The sequence below is a fragment of the Neofelis nebulosa genome, chromosome 16 (genome assembly GCF_028018385.1).
Source record: "Neofelis nebulosa isolate mNeoNeb1 chromosome 16, mNeoNeb1.pri, whole genome shotgun sequence".
Taxonomy (NCBI): Eukaryota; Metazoa; Chordata; class Mammalia; order Carnivora; family Felidae; genus Neofelis; species Neofelis nebulosa.
In genome coordinates, this window is record NC_080797.1 from 469,872 (window position 1) to 489,100 (window position 19,229).

A 19,229-nucleotide genomic window follows, 5' to 3' on the forward strand; every position below is an offset into this window, starting at 1 on the left:
CAGCATCCTCACTGTCACTGTTAAAGACACGAGGGCAGAAACAACCCCAGATGGGTCCCCAGACCGCCTAGGTTTACAAGAGATACCAAATCCCACCATGGTGGGGGCCTTTAGTTGTGCAGAGTAGGAAGTCACAGCCTGGACTAGAAAATTAACCGCCAGTCTGGTTCCTCCAGCTGACAACCAAAACGTGAAGAGCCAGTGTTGGCTTAAAAAAACCTAGGTACGCTTTTCACAAACTAACTTTTTAAATAAATGTACAAGCTGCAATTATTTTACACTCTTCGGAATACTGACATACTGAGTGTTTTTGCAAAAGCAGTCTAGAACCTCACGCATACCAAAAGCTCTTGCATTTACTGCGGGGGGGGGGGGGGGAGCGGATAATGGACGCAATAAATGTCAAAGGAATTAGCAAATATTTCAGTGAAGCCTAAGATTTTGGTCAGAATTCCCGGCCCTGTGCCCTGACTACCAGAGAGAGGGACAGTGGTGGGGGCCCAGCCCGGCCCGAGTGCCTGCTTCTCGGCCCCCAGCATCACTGCTGGGCACACCAAGAACCCGTGAGACTCTGACACTTTCTGCATAGTTACTGAAATGTACACAGGAAACCTGAGCACCTACGTGAAAAACTGGAATTCAATGAAAACTTTTACAAAAGTGTGTAAGTGAGAAATGATGTGGCTGCATCGGCGGGACAAGACAACGGCACAGCCTAACAGAGCGTGTTTCCTGAGTAGGCTGACACACACGTGATGCCAAGATATGGAAACAAATGTGTATTAAAGTGGTTGGGGGGGCAGCTGGGGGGCTCAAGCAGTTGAGCATCCATCCGACTCCTGATTTCAGCTCAGGTGATGATCTCGCGGTTCATGAGTCGGGAGCCCTGAGTCGGGCTCTGTACTGACAGCATGGAGCCTGCTCGGGATTCCCGCTCCTACTCTTTCCGCCCCTCTTACTGCTCATGCTCTCTGTGTCTCCCTCACAATAAATAAATAAAAATGGGGCCCCTGGGTGGCTCAGTTGGTTGGGCATCCGACTTCGGCTCAGGTCATGATCTCACAGCTTGTGAGTTCGAGCCCCATATCAGGCTCTGTGCTGACAGCTCGGAGCCTGGAGCCTGCTTCGGATTCTGTGCCTCCCTCTCTCTGTGCCCCTTCCCTGTGTCCTCTCTCTCTCTGTCTCTCAAAAATAAAGATTAACAAAAATGTTTTTAATAGAAATAAACTTTTAAAAAAAGTTTGTAACTTAAAAAAAAAAAAGTTGGAGAAAAAAATACACCAAAACCATAAGTATCGTGTTGAAGTGAAATCTCACTCTACAGCTGATAATCAACATCTCAGAAACAGGAATTTACTTGTGTAGGTTAAAGATTTTAATGTGTTGAAAATTCAAGACATTTTTACAGTGGTTAAGGATTTCAACCACAAAAAACAAGGATCCCTTCAAAGTAATACTGAAAGGCCCATGGGACCTATATACCCTGTAGTCAATTCATAAACCAATTTCTCTCTTCTCAGTATGACCTTGTTTACTATGCCACCTGGTCCACTGACCATGGAGGCTTTCTAAAACTTATTTTCAAAACATTTTTATACCATGTTGCTACTTACAAATAGCTTAAAATGTCAGTAAAAGTGCTCTCAGTCTAAAATTAAATGAGTTAATTTTTCCCCCAGAAGGACTAAACTATCACCAGAGGTTCCTAATGGAAGTACGCCACAGAGTGACAGACTCCCCGGTGACACTCCATGGCTCCGTAGAGAAAGCTTACGCTGTCAGCCCAGACTGCCCAGGGCTGCCCGCTACCAGTCCTAGAAACTCCTCATAGGTCTCAAAAGCTTTACACGTTACAAAGTACTTTGATGGAGCCCACGTGTCCATCGACGGATGAATGGATACAGAAGATGTGGTATCTACACACAATGGAGTATTACTCGGCGATCAAAAAGAATGAAATCCTGCCATTGCAACTACAGGGACGGAACTGGAGGGTATTATGCTAAGTGAAATTAGAGAAAGACAAAAATCATATGACCTCACTCACAGGAGAACTGTAAAAGACAAAACAGATGAACATGAGGGAAGGGAAACAAAAATAATCTAAAAACGGGGAGGGGGACAAAACAGAAGAGCCTCTTAAATACAGAGAACAAACTGGAGGGGTTGTGGGAGGGGCGATGGGCTAAGTGGGGGAGGGGCATTAGGGAGGACACGGGGGAGGAGCACTGGGTGTTATTTGTAGGGGATGAATCCCTGGATTCTACTCCTGAAAACATTACTGCACTACACACTAACTTGGAAGGTAATTTAAAAAAATAAAAATAAAAAAATAAAGTAATAATTTAACACCTCCACAGTACAAGGCAAAGTAGCAACACACTAAAATTAAATTAGTATGATGGATATCTGTCAGCAGACCAAAGGCCAGCCGTGTTTAAAAACACTGCTGTCAAGTTCCCCCCCCCCCGCCCCATTTCAAAGCCACCTTCAAATTTTCCATAGTCTTATCTGATCTTACAAAGAGGAAACATTCTAAGTGTCACAGAAAAGGAAGAAAAGACAGGAAGGACTAATTAATTGGACAACTAAAACAATTTCCATACCAAAATAGCCCAAAAAAGTTAAAAGGCAAGTTACTGCTGTCATGAACCTCTAAAACAACCAACAAACTCCAAACTGTCAGGAAGTGTTCCAACTTTCTCGGGAATTTTTAAGTTTTGGGGTTTTTTTAATGTTTACTTATTTTTGAGAGAGAGACAGAGCATGAGCGGGGAAGGGGCAGAGAGAGAGGGAGACACAGGATCCGAATCAGGCTCCAGACTCTGAGCCGTCAGCACAGAGCCCGACGCGGGGCTCAAACTCAGGAACGGCAAGATCGTGACCTGAGCTGAAGTTAGACACTTAACCGACTGAGCCACCCAGATGCCCTGGGAATTTTTAAAATAAAATTTCTTCTTACCTGTCAGAATCAAACATTTTCAGAAGTCCCTGATAAGCAGTAAGAATGAGAACACAGTAAAAGGTGGCATTTCAATTCAGTGAGAGTGGGAATATAAAAGAACACAGCCTTCCCAGAAGGGAACTGGAGACAGAACGTCAAAAAGGACAAGCCTCCAGCTATAAAGTGAGTAAGGTACAACATCATGGCCTGGCTAACTCAGCCGTGCGGCATACCTGACACAAGGACAGCACAGCCTGAAAGTTCTCATCAAAAGGAAACAACAGAACCAAGCACAAACACAGTTTTTTCCTTTTCTCTTGTAGCTCTGTACAGTGATGGAGGTTCACAATATGTCTAAGTCAGGACGCTGCACACCTTAAACGTGTACCACGTGAGCTGCATCTCAGTAAAACGGAAAGAAAACACGAACCTCAAAAAACGTTTATCTTCTCTGATGCAACAAGGAGTACTCCTAGATATTTATCCTAAGCGAAGCAATCCAACGTAGCATGTAAATATTGTTCATAAGGAAAACCCATGGAAGCATTAGCTGTAATTTAAATAGTTTATAATTATTTATAATTTAAAAACCACCTAAAAGTCAAATTTGGGGGACTATTATGGTACCAGGATATGGAAAATTGCTACGCAACTATTTAAAGTACTTTAATGACACGGGGAAATGTTTAGAATTTGTTTTAAAAAGATGAAGTATTGTAAATATATCTCTAACTCTTAAAAAAAGCACACACTGCACATATTTTAAAACAAAACAAAACAAAACAAAACAAAAAGCTGTGGCCAACCTCCAATCTATCTTCCAGTTCACGGCACCAGTGTGATCCCACATGTTCATTTCCTTTCCTTCCTAATAATTAAATTTATCGAACCAAATTTTAAAATAACCATTTAAGTGAAAATATTTTGTTTACAGACAAGGTAGGGGGCGCCTGGGTGGTTCAGCCGGTTGAGCGTCCGACTCTTGATGTCAGCTCAGGTCATGATCTCATGGTTCGTGGGATCAAGACCTACATCAGGCTCTGTGCGGACAGCACAGGAGCCTGCTTGGGTTTCTCTCCCCATTCTCCCCACCCCCGTTTGGGCGTGCGTGCTCTCTCTCTCAAAATAAATAAACATTAAAAAAAAAAAAAGACAAGGTAGATTGCCCATGGTTCTGAAAGATGGAAAATGGGCGGCAGAGGGCAAACTGATCAGGCAGAGTGCAGGGAGCAGCACAGGACACTCACAGAGGAGCTGCAGGGAGGAATAGAGGGGGGAGGGGGAGGGGGAAGGTGGTAGCTAATGTTCTAGGCAGAACCCCAGAGCCTGTCAGCAGTAGGAAGTGAGACTGAGAACATCTGTCACAGCAATAAGTCAACAGAGGATGCCTGAAGTTGGTAAACAAAAAATAAACACTATAAGCATATTATTTACAAACACGGGGCCCCAAGAAATTTGCAGCAAAAAGATATTTTTAAGGTAGCTGTTTCTGAGGAGCCTCGGTGGCTCAGTTGGTTAAGCATCTGGCTTCAGCTCAGGTCATGATCTCACGGTTCAGTTCATGAGTTCGGGCCGCACATCAGGCTCTCTGCTGTCAGCACAGAGCTGGCATTGGATCTTCTGTCCTCTCTCTCTCTCTGCCCTCCTCCGCTAGTTCTCGCTCTCCCAAAATAAATAAACATTAAAAAACATTTGGGGGGTGTGGTGCCTGGGTGGCTCAGTCAGTTAAGCATCATGGTTTCGGATCAGGTAATGATCTCATGGTTTGTGGGTTCGAGCCTCCCATCAGGCTCTGCACTGACAACACGGGGCCTGCTTGCAATTCTCTCTACCCTCCTCTGCTCTCTCACTCTCTCTCTCAAATAAGAAAAGTTTTAAAAAAAAAATTAAAAAAAAAATTTTAATGTTTATTTACTTTTGAGTAAATAAATTTAAAGAAATATTTTTTAAAAAAATTGTAATGTTTATATACTTTTGACAGAGAGAGAGAGAGACAGAGACAGAGAGTGCGAGTGAGAGAGGGGTGGGAGGGGGGAGAGGGAGAGAGGGAGAGAGACATAGACAGACAGAAAGAATCCAAAGAAGGCTCCAGGCTCTGAGCTGTCAGCACAGAGCCTGACACGGGGCTCAAGCTCACCGACTGTGAGATCATGACCTGAGCAGAAGTCAGGCGCTTAACCAACTGAGCCACCCAGGCACCCCCAAAAAATATTTTTTAAATAGTCGCCTCTGGTGGGTGAGGCTCTTCACTATTAGGCCTTTGTAGACCTCGTATTTAATTATTTTTTAAGCTAAGGGTGCATTTGATATTGGTTTCTATTCTTTTATATTTTCACACTTTATTCATTTTCCTTTTTTTTTTTTTTTTTTTCCAACGCTTTTTATTTATTTTTGGGACAGAGAGAGACAGAGCATGACCGGGGGAGGGGCAGAGAGAGAGGGAGACACAGAATCGGAAACAGGCTCCAGGCTCCGAGCCATCAGCCCAGAGCCTGACGCGGGGCTCGAACTCACGGACCGCGAGATCGTGACCTGGCTGAAGTCGGACGCTTAACCGACTGCGCCACCCAGGCGCCCCTCATTTTCCTTTAAAACACAACGCCCTACGCTCTCTTTTCTTCCTTCCCACCACGGCAGAGGCCGCATCTCGTCTAGCAGTGTTTCTCAATCACAAGAAATGTGGTCGTGACATACATGCGCAGGGAGGGACACCAGCAGCATGTTTTCCTAATAAAAAGAAAACATCCAATAGGGACAGCGCTGGTGAAGCTTTGCTTTCAGTTACGAATGTTTACTTACACACGTGGGATGCCACGAACAACCCCTCTGTCAGGGTGTCTGTTCTCACACGTGAGTCTGGACCGCGTCACCACTGAGCCTGTGCCTTGTCTCCCTCTCAGTGAGGGTCTCCCGGGCTTCAGCTCACGATCTCCAGAACTTGCCCCCACGTCTCCTCAGCCTCCCCCTGCTGCCTCCTTCGCTGGCCTTCAGCCCACTGCTCTCCTCCCTCTCCCTCCCTGCTTGCTGCATCGTCCCACGGTTCACTTCCTCACCTAACTCAATTCGTTGCCGTCACCCTATTTTAAATTACACCCCCCCCCCCCCGGTGCTTACACACTCCCTATTTTATCCCCTCTCCCTGTTTTAGGACCCCCCATAGCCCTCCACACCTTCCTCTTAACTTTGTATATCTCCTCCACCCCACCCCACCCCCACCACCAGAACAAGGCTCTGAATCAGCTGATCAGCTGTTTACTGGTGTAGCCCCAGGGACCCCATCCGCTCCGTGCTACAGCCTTCAGAAACTATCTGCTGAATTCACGGATTAGTAAAAATACATGTATCTTAGGAAGATGCCACACTACGGGCAATCGAGCACAGCTTAAGTGTGTGTTTAAGTTTTAAGTCTGAAACCCTTAGGAAGCTGATCGTTTTAATTACAGAGATAAGCTGCGGTTTAGACTCTCAAGCAGTAAATTCAGGCTTTTCACAATACTGAGTATGTAGCCAGCATACTTGTGTGCCACTCTGAATGTGCAAGCCCACGAGAACAGTTAAGACAAACTTTGTTAGCATCCACAGTAACAAAAAGGAAGCTGTGTGTCCACCACCTTTGAAAACAAACAGAACCAAGGGAGAACCTATTCCCCAAGCAGCTAACAAGCTTTAAAGTGCAGAAGCCACAAAGTCTCACTCCCGGTAACCACAATTTGCGCACATTCAGTTTCACTACGTCCTTCAACCTGAACGAAGGTCAAGGGGCACAGTGTTGGTCACCTTCATTTCTTCAGAATAAAACAAGAACAAGTCGGCAGGAAGGAGAAACGCACACACCGGGTCTGTTCCGGCGGCCGTCAGTCGTGGTTTCAGTGAACGGTTTTGTAGTCTACATTACAACTCACTGAACGACGAAAAAGTCTTCAACGGATTTTCTATAATTAATAGGGAAAAGGCCTTTGAATACTTCTCCCCTGTACACAAAAGCACACCTGGCAAAAACAGATTTCTACCCTGCACAAAAGGAGTTCATCCAACTGCAAAAACAAACATCTTTAAACCTGCAAACGAGCGTAACAACGTATCTTGGTAGAACCACCTACGAGTCAGTCGCTTAGTTGTGTTCTTGGAGAATGTATTTTGCTATTAGCTGCTTTGCAATTGGTTTTCCCCATCTTCTCAAAAACAATGTGGTTGTACCTGTTTTTACCACAAGAAGCAAAGGCTTTTTTAAAAAAGAGGGAAATAAATGAGACAAATTGAAAGGGCTGCTCACAGACATAAATAGGTAAGACTGAGTGATGTACTGAAGCCACTGGCCAGGTGAAAACCACATCATACAAAGGAAGAGGTAGACCTGATGTGACAAAGACAATGTTCTGAAAGCATCTCAAGAAATCACACAGAACACGGAGGAAAAGCACAAAGGAAGCACCCGGAAAAATAATAAACGAATGACCGGAAACGAAGAGCAACAATCACCAAGCTGATCCTCCCTGAGGCAAGAACAAGAACAGAAGAAAAAGGGGTGTCAGAAATACCCCCGAATCACACACTGAAATGGCTCACCGTGTGGCAGGAACGTGTCACAGGGAGGCACACCCAGACCGAGGCTCATCCCGACGAAGTTACTGAACTTCCAGGCTGAACAAAGAATTCTACCAACACCCAAGGCAAAAGCAGGTCACCTACAAAGGGGGGAAAAGTCAGGCTGGCCCCAGATTTCTCTAGAGTAACCCTCGATGCCAGAAGATAACGGAGTTAAGTAATGTTTACTGGGTATTAAGGGGAAGGTAACGTAGCTCAAAAACTCTTAATAAATATCATTTCACTTGTGAAAGCCACTGACAGACATGTTTAAACAGACAACAACTCTGAGAATACAACAAACCACTCGTCAAACAAAATCTATTTAATGAACATAATAGATTTAAGTATATTAAAGCTACAACTTTTTAATAGTAACCGCAGAACTATAAACAAACCACCTTATTTCATCTAAGATGCACCGGTTTTCACCTTTTTAAAAAATCTTTTATTGATCATTCTATCATTTTTTAATGTTTTTTATTTTTGAGAGAGAGACAGACAGACAGATGGAGACATAGCGCAAGCAGGGGAGGGGCAGAGAAGGAGGGAGACACAGAACCTGAAGCAGACTCCAGGCTCCGAGCTGTCAGCACAGAGCCTGATGCAGGGCTCGAACTCACGAGATCGTGACCTGAGCCAAAGTCAGACACTCAACCGACTGAGCCACCCAGGCGCCCCTGCACCGTTTTTCACTTTTTAGTGTACCTGAAATCAGCACGCGTATCACAATCGATGGCATGCGCGCTTCTTCAGCAGCACTTAACCACAGTGGTGGTTATCAGAATAGCGAGCCATCTTACCACCAATGGTACCATACACGTAACGAAACAGGATACATGACTTACCAAATGAGGTAAGGGACAGCAAATCAAGAAAATAATGTTAAGAGCAAAAAGAAATAAGCAAAACGATAGGCAATGAAAAAACAGTACTACAAACGCAAAACCAAACATACATTAACGAAAATGAATGCAAACAACTCACACTGGGTCCATAAAGACTAACCTTCGTCCAACGACACAGGGTCTCCATGAGACAACCAAAAACAAAACATACTCAGAAACGTTAAAAGTGAAGGTGAGGCAAAAGTACACCAAGCAAGTATCAACACACTCCCCCAAACCAGTGCAATTCAAAGGGCCACCTTCTATAACGATGAAGATCACGGTAGAAGGAAGACATGCTTATAAAACTATGTACACCATAAAACTTCGAAACATATACTCACAGCCAAAACTTTAAATACAAGACAACTGGCAAAGTAAACACAGAAGCCCATCACTGTTTCAGTCCTGAAAGATCAAAAGACAAAAATAATAAAATGGCTGAACACATGACAGAATGAGAGCAGATCGTCTATTTAGGCCACAACAGCTCAAAATTCAGCAAACTACTCCACTTCGGGGAGGGGACTTGACCATCTACGTGCTACCTCTCGCTGAATTATTCCATGCAAAGATAGAATCCAGGGGCACCTGCCTGGCCAGCTCAGTCGGGAGAGCATGCGACTCTTGATGTCGGTGTCCTGAGTTTGAGCCCCACGCTGGGCATAGAGCTTACTTAAAAAAAAAAAAAAAAGGAAATAAAAATTAGTACAAATTACCTAGTAAATAGCAATTATAAGAAACTATATAAAAGTCTTCGGTACACAAATAAAGTTATTCCCAAAGATCCAAATCTAACTACTGTCAACTCATCAAAAATTAAAATTAAATGTATTAAGCATTCAACTCAAGGTTAGAAAATAAACAGAACTAAAAAAATATCAATAGGGGTGCCTGGGTAGCTCAGTCGGTTGAGCATCCGACTTGGGCTCAGGTCATGATCTCACGGTTTGTGAGTTCAAGCGCCGCGTCGGGCTCTGTGCTGACAGCTTGGAGCCTGGAGCCTGCTTTGGATTCTGTGTCTCGCTCTCTCTCTGCCCCTCCCCTGCTCACGCTCTATCTCTGTCTCAAAAATAAATAAAACATTAAAAAAAATTAAAAAATATATATATAAATAAAGGAATTAAAGAAATGGATAAATTACTCAATTAGGAAAGCAGAAGACAGCAGGTTTAATTCTAAAACCAAGAAGCTGAATTTGGAAGAAAAACAGATACACCGTATTACCTGGATTAAAAAAATAATTATGTAAAAATCAGGGCTGAAAAGGAATAAGATGGTAACAGAGGAAACCAAAATAAGTATGAAGTAAGCTTCCTGTAAATTTTAAGCTACTAAACAATGTAACGTAGGTGAAATAGAGGAAAATACAGAGTGCTCTCAGTTCCACATGGTTTCACTTGAAGAACACGATATTGTCAGAACCTAGCTCCCCAACCAGTCCAGACACGAGTCCCAGACATTTTCAGAGTAAATCCAAAAGGTAATTCCTTTATTAAGCCATATCCAGAAAACAAAATTTCCCAATTCATTTCATGAAGCCTGTCATGCACAAACAGCACAGAGAATACTCTTGACAAAAATTCATACTAATAACAGCAAACACTATCATATAGGATTTACTAGACTGTAGACATCAATCTAGATAAGCAATGCATGTAACATCACCTCATTTTGTCTCCAAACAATCTGACACGCTGGAGGGCCAACATGTCTAATGCAGGCACAGAAGAGTCACAACCCATCCGTCAAAAGGGTGCCAGAGCCTTCATCAGCTGGAAGCACAGTCCTCCAGGCCCTCTTTTGTGCCATGCATGACCCCTTCACTGGTTGAGATCACAAGGAAAAACCTAAGACCCAAGACGGGGCAAGTATTCCAACAACCTGCACATCACAACATCAGTGACAGTTCCCACGGACTGATTACCACTCTCCTGCCTAGGAGTTGAACACTGTTTCTTCTCATCTCACGGGTGTGGAAGCTGACCCAGAGAGGTTCTGTAACAGAGAGGCTGGGGTTTGAATCCACACAATGAGGCCTCAGAGATTAGGCATTCACCTCTTTCTAAAACGAAGTATTAGTAAATATTACCAACAATAAATTTTAGAAGTGTGAATCTTCCACAAACTCAAGAGGCTCAATTCTTTGAACAGACATCCAACGAAAGTTCAAGGAGAAAAAGCAATCATGATTTTCACTGCTGCTGAAAAATTTTCATACAGTGTAATATACACGATCTATTTTATGATATTAATTGGAAAGAGAAACCCAATAAAACAGAGATAGATAGAGTACCGGTATTTCTAAGAAAGACTTACCACATAATATACACTATGTCATAGGGGCGTCTGGGTGGCTCAGTCGGTTAAGCATCCAACTTTGGCTCAGGTCATGATCTCACAGATCATGGGTTTGAGCCCTGTCAGGCTCTGCACTGACAGTGTGGAGCCTGCTTGGGATTCTCTCTGCCCCTCCCCCCCCACAAACACACACACTCTCTCAAAAATAATAAACTTAAAAAAAAAGTTTAGAAAAAATTTTTTAAATATATACCAAGCTGTAAACATGTGTACATTTATTAAAGATTTAGTATACACACGACACATTATGCCACTAAGGTAAAAACTACAAGCATTCCATTGAAGTCAGGCAACAAGACAAAACCAGGGTGCCTGCCGTGACAACTGTTAACGGAAGACAAGCCAGGAAGATGAATAAAACTAGGGTTCCTTTAGGAAAGAAAAATAAAAATTAAAGTATATAACACAGTTAATAGTTAAACTATTACTACAAAAAAACACACAAATATTTAACACTGTTTTAGAACAACTGGGCAATGTACATAGGCTTAAAAACAAATGATTAAAGAGATCTGAATATGATTACTCCACTTAGGAAAGCTAACCAAACCAAAAAAAAAAAAAAGTACAACAAACTAGTCACTTACAAAATTAAACAAATTAACATGTTTCTTAAACATAAATACTCATGGGGCACCTGGGTGCCTAAGTCGGTTAAGCGTCCGACTTCGGCTCAGATCATGATCTAGCGGTTTGTGGGTTCGAGCCCCGCGTCCGGCTCTGTGCTGACAGCTCGGAGCCTGGAGCCTGCTTCCGATTCTGTGTCTCCCTCTCTCTCTCTGCCCCTCCCCTGTTCATGCTCTGTCTCAAAAAATAAATAAAACATTGGGGCGCCTGGGTGGCTCCGTCGGTTAGGCGGCCGACTTCGGCTCAGGTCATGATCTCGCGGTCCCTGAGTTCGAGCCCCGTGTAGGGCTCTGCTGACAGCTCGGAGCCTGGAGCCCGCTTCCGATTCTGTGTCTCCCTCTCTCTGACCCTCCCCCGTTCATGCTCTGTCTCTCCCTGTCTCAAAAATAAATAAAATGTTAAAAAAAAAAAAACCTATGAGGTAAGTTCCAAGATTTTCCAGACTCTACACAGACCCACCCTCTTCCCTAAACTTCAACCCATATCACCCTACCTTCTCTGTGTCATAACGCACCCCTCTCTACTGAATTCAATCCCATCAATAAACATGCGATCATTTCTCCAATCTGTACAAGAAACAGGAAGCCAAGTTCATTCCAGCTGCTGCCCCATCTCTGCTCCCGTTTTACAGCCCAGCTTTTCAGAGGGCTGCTCTGCCTGTCTGCCTCCACTTCCCCCATCCCGCTCTCTCAGGCTCCCACTGATCTGGCGTCTGCCCCCCATCACACCCCAGAAACCGTACTCCAAGTCACCCATCACCTCTAATGACCTTTATCAGTCCTTATCTTACCTGACCTCTCATTTAACACAGGTGCCCCCAGCCCTCCTTGGAACTTTCTTTGGCCTCTGACAGCTGCCATGTTCTGATTGCCCTTTTAGCTCCCAGACCACTCCCCCTCACAGCCCCTACTCCCCCTCACTCCCCCTCACAGCCCCTCACTCCCCATCACAGCCCCTCACTCCCCCTCACAGCCCCTCACTCCCCCTCACAGCCCCTCACTCCCCCTCACAGCCCCCTCACAGCCCCTCACTCCCCCTCACAGCCCCTCACTCCCCCCTCACAGCCCCTCACTCCCCCCTCACAGCCCCTCACTCCCCCCTCACAGCCCCTCACTCCCCCTCACAGCCCCTCACTCCCCCTCACAGCCCCTCACTCCCCCTCACAGCCCCCGCACTCCCCCTCACTCCCCCTCACAGCCCCTCACAGCCCCTCACTCCCCCTCACAGCCCCTCACAGCCCCTCACTGCCCCCTCACAGCCCCTCACTCCCCCTCACAGCCCCTCACTCCCCCTCACTGCCCCCTCACAGCCCCTCACTCCCCCCTCACTCCCCCCTCACAGCCCCTCACTCCCCCTCACAGCCCCTCACTCCCCCTCACAGCCCCCTCACAGCCCCTCACTCCCCCTCACAGCCCCTCACTCCCCCTCACAGCCCCTCACTCCCCCCTCACAGCCCCTCACTCCCCCCTCACAGCCCCTCACAGCCCCTCACTCCCCCTCACAGCCCCTCACTCCCCCTCACAGCCCCTCACTCCCCCCTCACAGCCCCTCACTCCCCCCTCACAGCCCCTCACTCCCCCCTCACAGCCCCTCACTCCCCCTCACAGCCCCTCACTCCCCCTCACAGCCCCTCACTCCCCCTCACAGCCCCCTCACAGCCCCTCACTCCCCCTCACAGCCCCTCACTCCCCCCTCACAGCCCCTCACTCCCCCCTCACAGCCCCTCACTCCCCCTCACAGCCCCTCACTCCCCCTCACAGCCCCCTCACAGCCCCTCACTCCCCCTCACAGCCCCTCACTCCCCCTCACAGCCCCTCACTCCCCCTCACAGCCCCTCACTCCCCCTCACAGCCCCTCACTCCCCCTCACAGCCCCCTCACAGCCCCTCACTCCCCCTCACAGCCCCTCACTCCCCCCTCACAGCCCCTCACTCCCCCTCACAGCCCCTCACTCCCCCTCACAGCCCCTCACTCCCCCTCACAGCCCCTCACTCCCCCTCACAGCCCCTCACTCCCCCTCACAGCCCCTCACTCCCCCCTCACAGCCCCTCACTCCCCCTCACAGCCCCTCACTCCCCCTCACAGCCCCTCACTCCCCCTCACAGCCCCCTCACAGCCCCTCACTCCCCCTCACAGCCCCTCACTCCCCCCTCACAGCCCCTCACTCCCCCTCACAGCCCCTCACTCCCCCTCACAGCCCCTCACTCCCCCTCACAGCCCCCGCACTCCCCCTCACTCCCCCTCACAGCCCCTCACAGCCCCTCACTCCCCCTCACAGCCCCTCACAGCCCCTCACTGCCCCCTCACAGCCCCTCACTCCCCCTCACAGCCCCTCACTCCCCCTCACTGCCCCCTCACAGCCCCTCACTCCCCCCTCACTCCCCCCTCACAGCCCCTCACTCCCCCTCACAGCCCCTCACTCCCCCTCACAGCCCCCTCACAGCCCCTCACTCCCCCTCACAGCCCCTCACTCCCCCTCACAGCCCCTCACTCCCCCCTCACAGCCCCTCACAGCCCCCTCACAGCCCCTCACTCCCCCTCACAGCCCCTCACAGCCCCCGCACTCCCCCGCACTCCCCCTCACAGCCCCTCACAGCCCCTCACTCCCCCTCACAGCCCCTCACTCCCCCTCACAGCCCCTCACAGCCCCTCACTCCCCCTCACAGCCCCTCACTCCCCCCTCACTCCCCCCTCACAGCCCCTCACTCCCCCCTCACTCCCCCCTCACAGCCCCCTCACTCCACCTCACTGCCCCCTCACAGCCCCCTCACAGCCCCTCACTCCCCCTCACAGCCCCCTCACAGCCCCTCAAAGCCCCTCACTCCCCCTCACAGCCCCTCACTCCCCCTCACAGCCCCTCACTCCCCCTCACAGCCCCTCACTCCCCCTCACAGCCCCTCACAGCCCCTCACTCCCCCTCACTGCCCCCTCACAGCCCCTCACTCCCCCTCACAGCCCCTCACTCCCCCCTCACAGCCCCTCACTCCCCCTCACAGCCCCTCACTCCCCCTCACAGCCCCTCACTCCCCCTCACAGCCCCTCACAGCCCCTCACTCCCCCTCACAGCCCCTCACTCCCCCTCACAGCCCCTCACAGCCCCTCACTCCCCCTCACAGCCCCTCACAGCCCCTCACAGCCCCTCACAGCCCCTCACTCCCCCTCACAGCCCCTCACTCCCCCTCACAGCCCCTCACTCCCCCCTCACAGCCCCTCACTCCCCCTCACAGCCCCTCACTCCCCCTCACAGCCCCTCACTCCCCCTCACAGCCCCTCACAGCCCCTCACTCCCCCTCACAGCCCCTCACTCCCCCTCACAGCCCCCTCACAGCCCCTCACTCCCCCTCACAGCCCCTCACAGCCCCTCACAGCCCCTCACAGCCCCTCACTCCCCCTCACAGCCCCTCACAGCCCCTCACTCCACCCTCACAGCCCCCTCACTCCACCTCACTGCCCCCTCACAGCCCCCTCACAGCCCCTCACTCCCCCTCACAGCCCCTCACTCCCCCCTCACAGCCCCTCACTCCCCCTCACAGCCCCTCACTCCCCCTCACAGCCCCTCACTCCCCCTCACAGCCCCTCACAGCCCCTCACTCCCCCTCACAGCCCCTCACTCCCCCTCACAGCCCCTCACAGCCCCTCACTCCCCCTCACAGCCCCTCACAGCCCCTCACAGCCCCTCACAGCCCCTCACTCCCCCTCACAGCCCCTCACTCCCCCTCACAGCCCCTCACTCCCCCCTCACAGCCCCTCACTCCCCCTCACAGCCCCTCACTCCCCCTCACAGCCCCTCACTCCCCCTCACAGCCCCTCACAGCCCCTCACTCCCCCTCACAGCCCCTCACTCCCCCTCACAGCCCCTCACAGCCCCTCACTCCCCCTCACAGCCCCTCACTCCCCCCTCACAGCCCCTCACTCCCCCCTCACAGCCCCTCACTCCCCCCTCACAGCCCCTCACTCCCCATCACAGCCCCCTCACAGCCCCTCACTCCCCCTCACAGCCCCTCACTCCCCCTCACAGCCCCTCACTCCCCCTCACTGCCCCCTCACAGCCCCTCACTCCCCCTCACAGCCCCTCACTCCCCCTCACAGCCCATCACTCCCCCCTCACAGCCCCTCACTCCCCCTCACAGCCCCCTCACAGCCCCTCACTCCCCCTCACAGCCCCTCACTCCCCCTCACAGCCCCTCACTCCCCCTCACAGCCCCCTCACAGCCCCTCACTCCCCCTCACAGCCCCTCACTCCCCCCTCACAGCCCCTCACTCCCCCCTCACAGCCCCTCACTCCCCCCTCACTCCCCCTCACAGCCCCCGCACTCCCCCTCACAGCCCCTCACAGCCCCTCACAGCCCCTCACTCCCCCTCACAGCCCCTCACAGCCCCTCACTCCCCCTCACAGCCCCTCACTCCCCCTCACAGCCCCTCACTCCCCCTCACAGCCCCTCACTCCCCCTCACAGCCCCTCACTCCCCCTCACTGCCCCCTCACAGCCCCTCACTCCCCCTCACAGCCCCTCACTCCCCCTCACAGCCCCTCACTCCCCCCTCACAGCCCCTCACTCCCCCTCACAGCCCCCTCACAGCCCCTCACTCCCCCTCACAGCCCCTCACTCCCCCTCACAGCCCCTCACTCCCCCTCACAGCCCCCTCACAGCCCCTCACTCCCCCTCACAGCCCCTCACTCCCCCCTCACAGCCCCTCACTCCCCCCTCACAGCCCCTCACTCCCCCCTCACTCCCCCTCACAGCCCCCGCACTCCCCCTCACAGCCCCTCACAGCCCCTCACAGCCCCTCACTCCCCCTCACAGCCCCTCACAGCCCCTCACAGCCCCTCACTCCCCCTCACAGCCCCTCACTCCCCCTCACAGCCCCTCACAGCCCCTCACTCCCCCTCACAGCCCCTCACTCCCCCTCACAGCCCCTCACTCCCCCCTCACAGCCCCTCACTCCCCCTCACAGCCCCTCACAGCCCCTCACTCCCCCTCACAGCCCCTCACTCCCCCTCACAGCCCCTCACTCCCCCTCACAGCCCCTCACTCCCCCCTCACAGCCCCTCACTCCCCCCTCACAGCCCCTCACTCCCCCTCACAGCCCCCTCACAGCCCCTCACTCCCCCTCACAGCCCCTCACTCCCCCTCACAGCCCCTCACTCCCCCTCACAGCCCCTCACTCCCCCTCACAGCCCCTCACAGCCCCTCACAGCCCCTCACAGCCCCTCACTCCCCCTCACTCCCCCTCACAGCCCCTCACAGCCCCTCACAGCCCCTCACTCCCCCTCACAGCCCCTCACAGCCCCTCACTGCCCCCTCACAGCCCCTCACTCCCCCTCACAGCCCCTCACTCCCCCTCACTGCCCCCTCACAGCCCCTCACTCCCCCTCACAGCCCCTCACAGCCCCTCACTCCACCCTCACAGCCCCCTCACTCCACCTCACTGCCCCCTCACAGCCCCCTCACAGCCCCTCACTCCCCCTCACAGCCCCCTCACAGCCCCTCAAAGCCCCTCACTCCCCCTCACAGCCCCTCACTCCCCCTCACAGCACCTCACTCCCCCTAACAGCCCCTCACTCCCCCTCACAGCCCCTCACAGCCCCTCACTCCCCCTCACAGCCCCTCACTCCCCCCTCACTCCCCCCTCACAGCCCCTCACTCCCCCCTCACTCCCCCCTCACAGCCCCTCACTCCCCCTCACAGCCCCTCACAACCCCTCACAGCCCCTCACTCCCCCCTCACTCCCCCCTCACAGCCCCTCACTCCCCCTCACAGCCCCTCACTCCCCCTCACAGCCCCTCACTCCCCCCTCACTCCCCCCTCACAGCCCCTCACTCCCCCTCACAGCCCCTCACTCCCCCCTCACAGCCCCCGCACTCCCCCTCACTCCCCCTCACAGCCCCTCACAGCCCCTCACTCCCCCTCACAGCCCCTCACTCCCCCTCACTGCCCCCTCACAGCCCCTCACTCCCCCTCACAGCCCCTCACTCCCCCTCACAGCCCCTCACTCCCCCCTCACAGCCCCTCACTCCCCCTCACAGCCCCTCACTCCCCCCTCACTCCCCCCTCACAGCCCCTCACTCCCCCTCACAGCCCCTCACTCCCCCTCACAGCCCCTCACTCCCCCCTCACTCCCCCCTCACAGCCCCTCACTCCCCCTCACAGTCCCTCACTCCCCCCTCACTCCCCCTCACAGCCCCTCACTCCCCCTCACAGCCCCTCACTCCCCCTCACTGCCCCCTCACAGCCCCTCACTCCCCCTCACAGCCCCTCACTCCCCCTCACAGCCCCTCACTCCCCCCTCACAGCCCCTCACTCCCCCCTCACTCCCCCTCACAGCCCCTCACTCCCCCTCACAGCCCCTCACTCCCCCTCACAGCCCCTCACTCCCCCCTCACTCCCCCTCACAGCCCCTCACAGCCCCTCACTCCCCCTCACAGCCCCTCACTCCCCCTCACAGCCCCCTCACAGCCCCTCACTCCCCCCTCACTCCCCCCTCACAGCCCCTCACTCCCCCTCACAGCCCCTCACTCCCCCCTCACTCCCCCCTCACAGCCCCTCACTCCCCCCTCACTCCCCCCTCACAGCCCCTCACTCCCCCTCACAGCCCCTCACTCCCCCCTCACAGCCCCTCACTCCCCCCTCACAGCCCCTCACTCCCCCCTCACTCCCCCCTCACAGCCCCTCACTCCCCCTCACAGCCCCTCACTCCCCCCTCACAGCCCCTCACTCCCCCTCACAGCCCCCGCACTCCCCCTCACTCCCCCTCACAGCCCCTCACAGCCCCTCACAGCCCCTCACAGCCCCTCACTGCCCCCTCACAGCCCCTCACTCCCCCTCACAGCCCCTCACTCCCCCTCACAGCCCCTCACTCCCCCCTCACAGCCCCTCACTCCCCCCTCACTCCCCCTCACAGCCCCTCACTCCCCCTCACAGCCCCTCACTCCCCCTCACAGCCCCTCACTCCCCCCTCACTCCCCCTCACAGCCCCTCACAGCCCCTCACTCCCCCTCACAGCCCCTCACTCCCCCTCACAGCCCCTCACAGCCCCTCACTCCCCCTCACAGCCCCTCACAGCCCCTCACTCCCCCTCACAGCCCCTCACTCCCCCCTCACAGCCCCTCACAGCCCCCTCACAGCCCCTCACTCCCCCTCACAGCCCCCTCACAGCCCCTCACTCCCCCTCACAGCCCCTCACTCCCCCTCACAGCCCCCGCACTCCCCCTCACTCCCCCTCACAGCCCCTCACTCCCCCCTCACTCCCCCCTCACAGCCCCTCACTCCCCCCTCACTCCCCCCTCACAGCCCCTCACTCCCCCTCACAGCCCCTCACAGCCCCTCACAGCCCCTCACAGCCCGTCACTCCCCCTCACAGCCCCTCACTCCCCCTCACTGCCCCCTCACAGCCCCTCACTCCCCCTCACAGCCCCTCACTCCCCCTCACAGCCCCTCACTCCCCCCTCACAGCCCCTCACTCCCCCCTCACTCCCCCTCACAGCCCCTCACTCCCCCTCACAGCCCCTCACTCCCCCTCACAGCCCCCGCACTCCCCCTCACTCCCCCTCACAGCCCCTCACAGCCCCTCACAGCCCCTCACAGCCCCTCACAGCCCCTCACAGCCCCTCACTCCCCCTCACTGCCCCCTCACAGCCCCTCACTCCCCCTCACAGCCCCTCACTCCCCCTCACAGCCCCTCACTCCCCCCTCACAGCCCCTCACTCCCCCCTCACTCCCCCTCACAGCCCCTCACTCCCCCTCACAGCCCCTCACTCCCCCTCACAGCCCCTCACTCCCCCCTCACTCCCCCTCACAGCCCCTCACAGCCCCTCACTCCCCCTCAC

General features: G+C 53.5%; 1 protein-coding gene across 2 annotated transcripts in view; it reads right to left on the reverse strand.

The window, feature by feature from the left end:
* The window catches only part of UBE2G1 (ubiquitin conjugating enzyme E2 G1), a 121,030-nt gene that overhangs the window by 57,327 nt on the left and 44,474 nt on the right, over positions 1-19,229 (reverse strand). Inside the window, exon 1 of one of the 2 annotated variants that reach the window (XM_058704684.1) lies at positions 7,511-7,574. The exons of the other annotated variant lie outside the window; for it this stretch is intronic. Within the exon in view, the coding sequence (XP_058560667.1) occupies positions 7,511-7,559 (49 nt within the window). The 5' untranslated portion in view covers positions 7,560-7,574. Of the gene's footprint in view, positions 1-7,510; positions 7,575-19,229 lie in introns of those variants that run through there. 2 annotated transcript variants of the gene reach the window in all.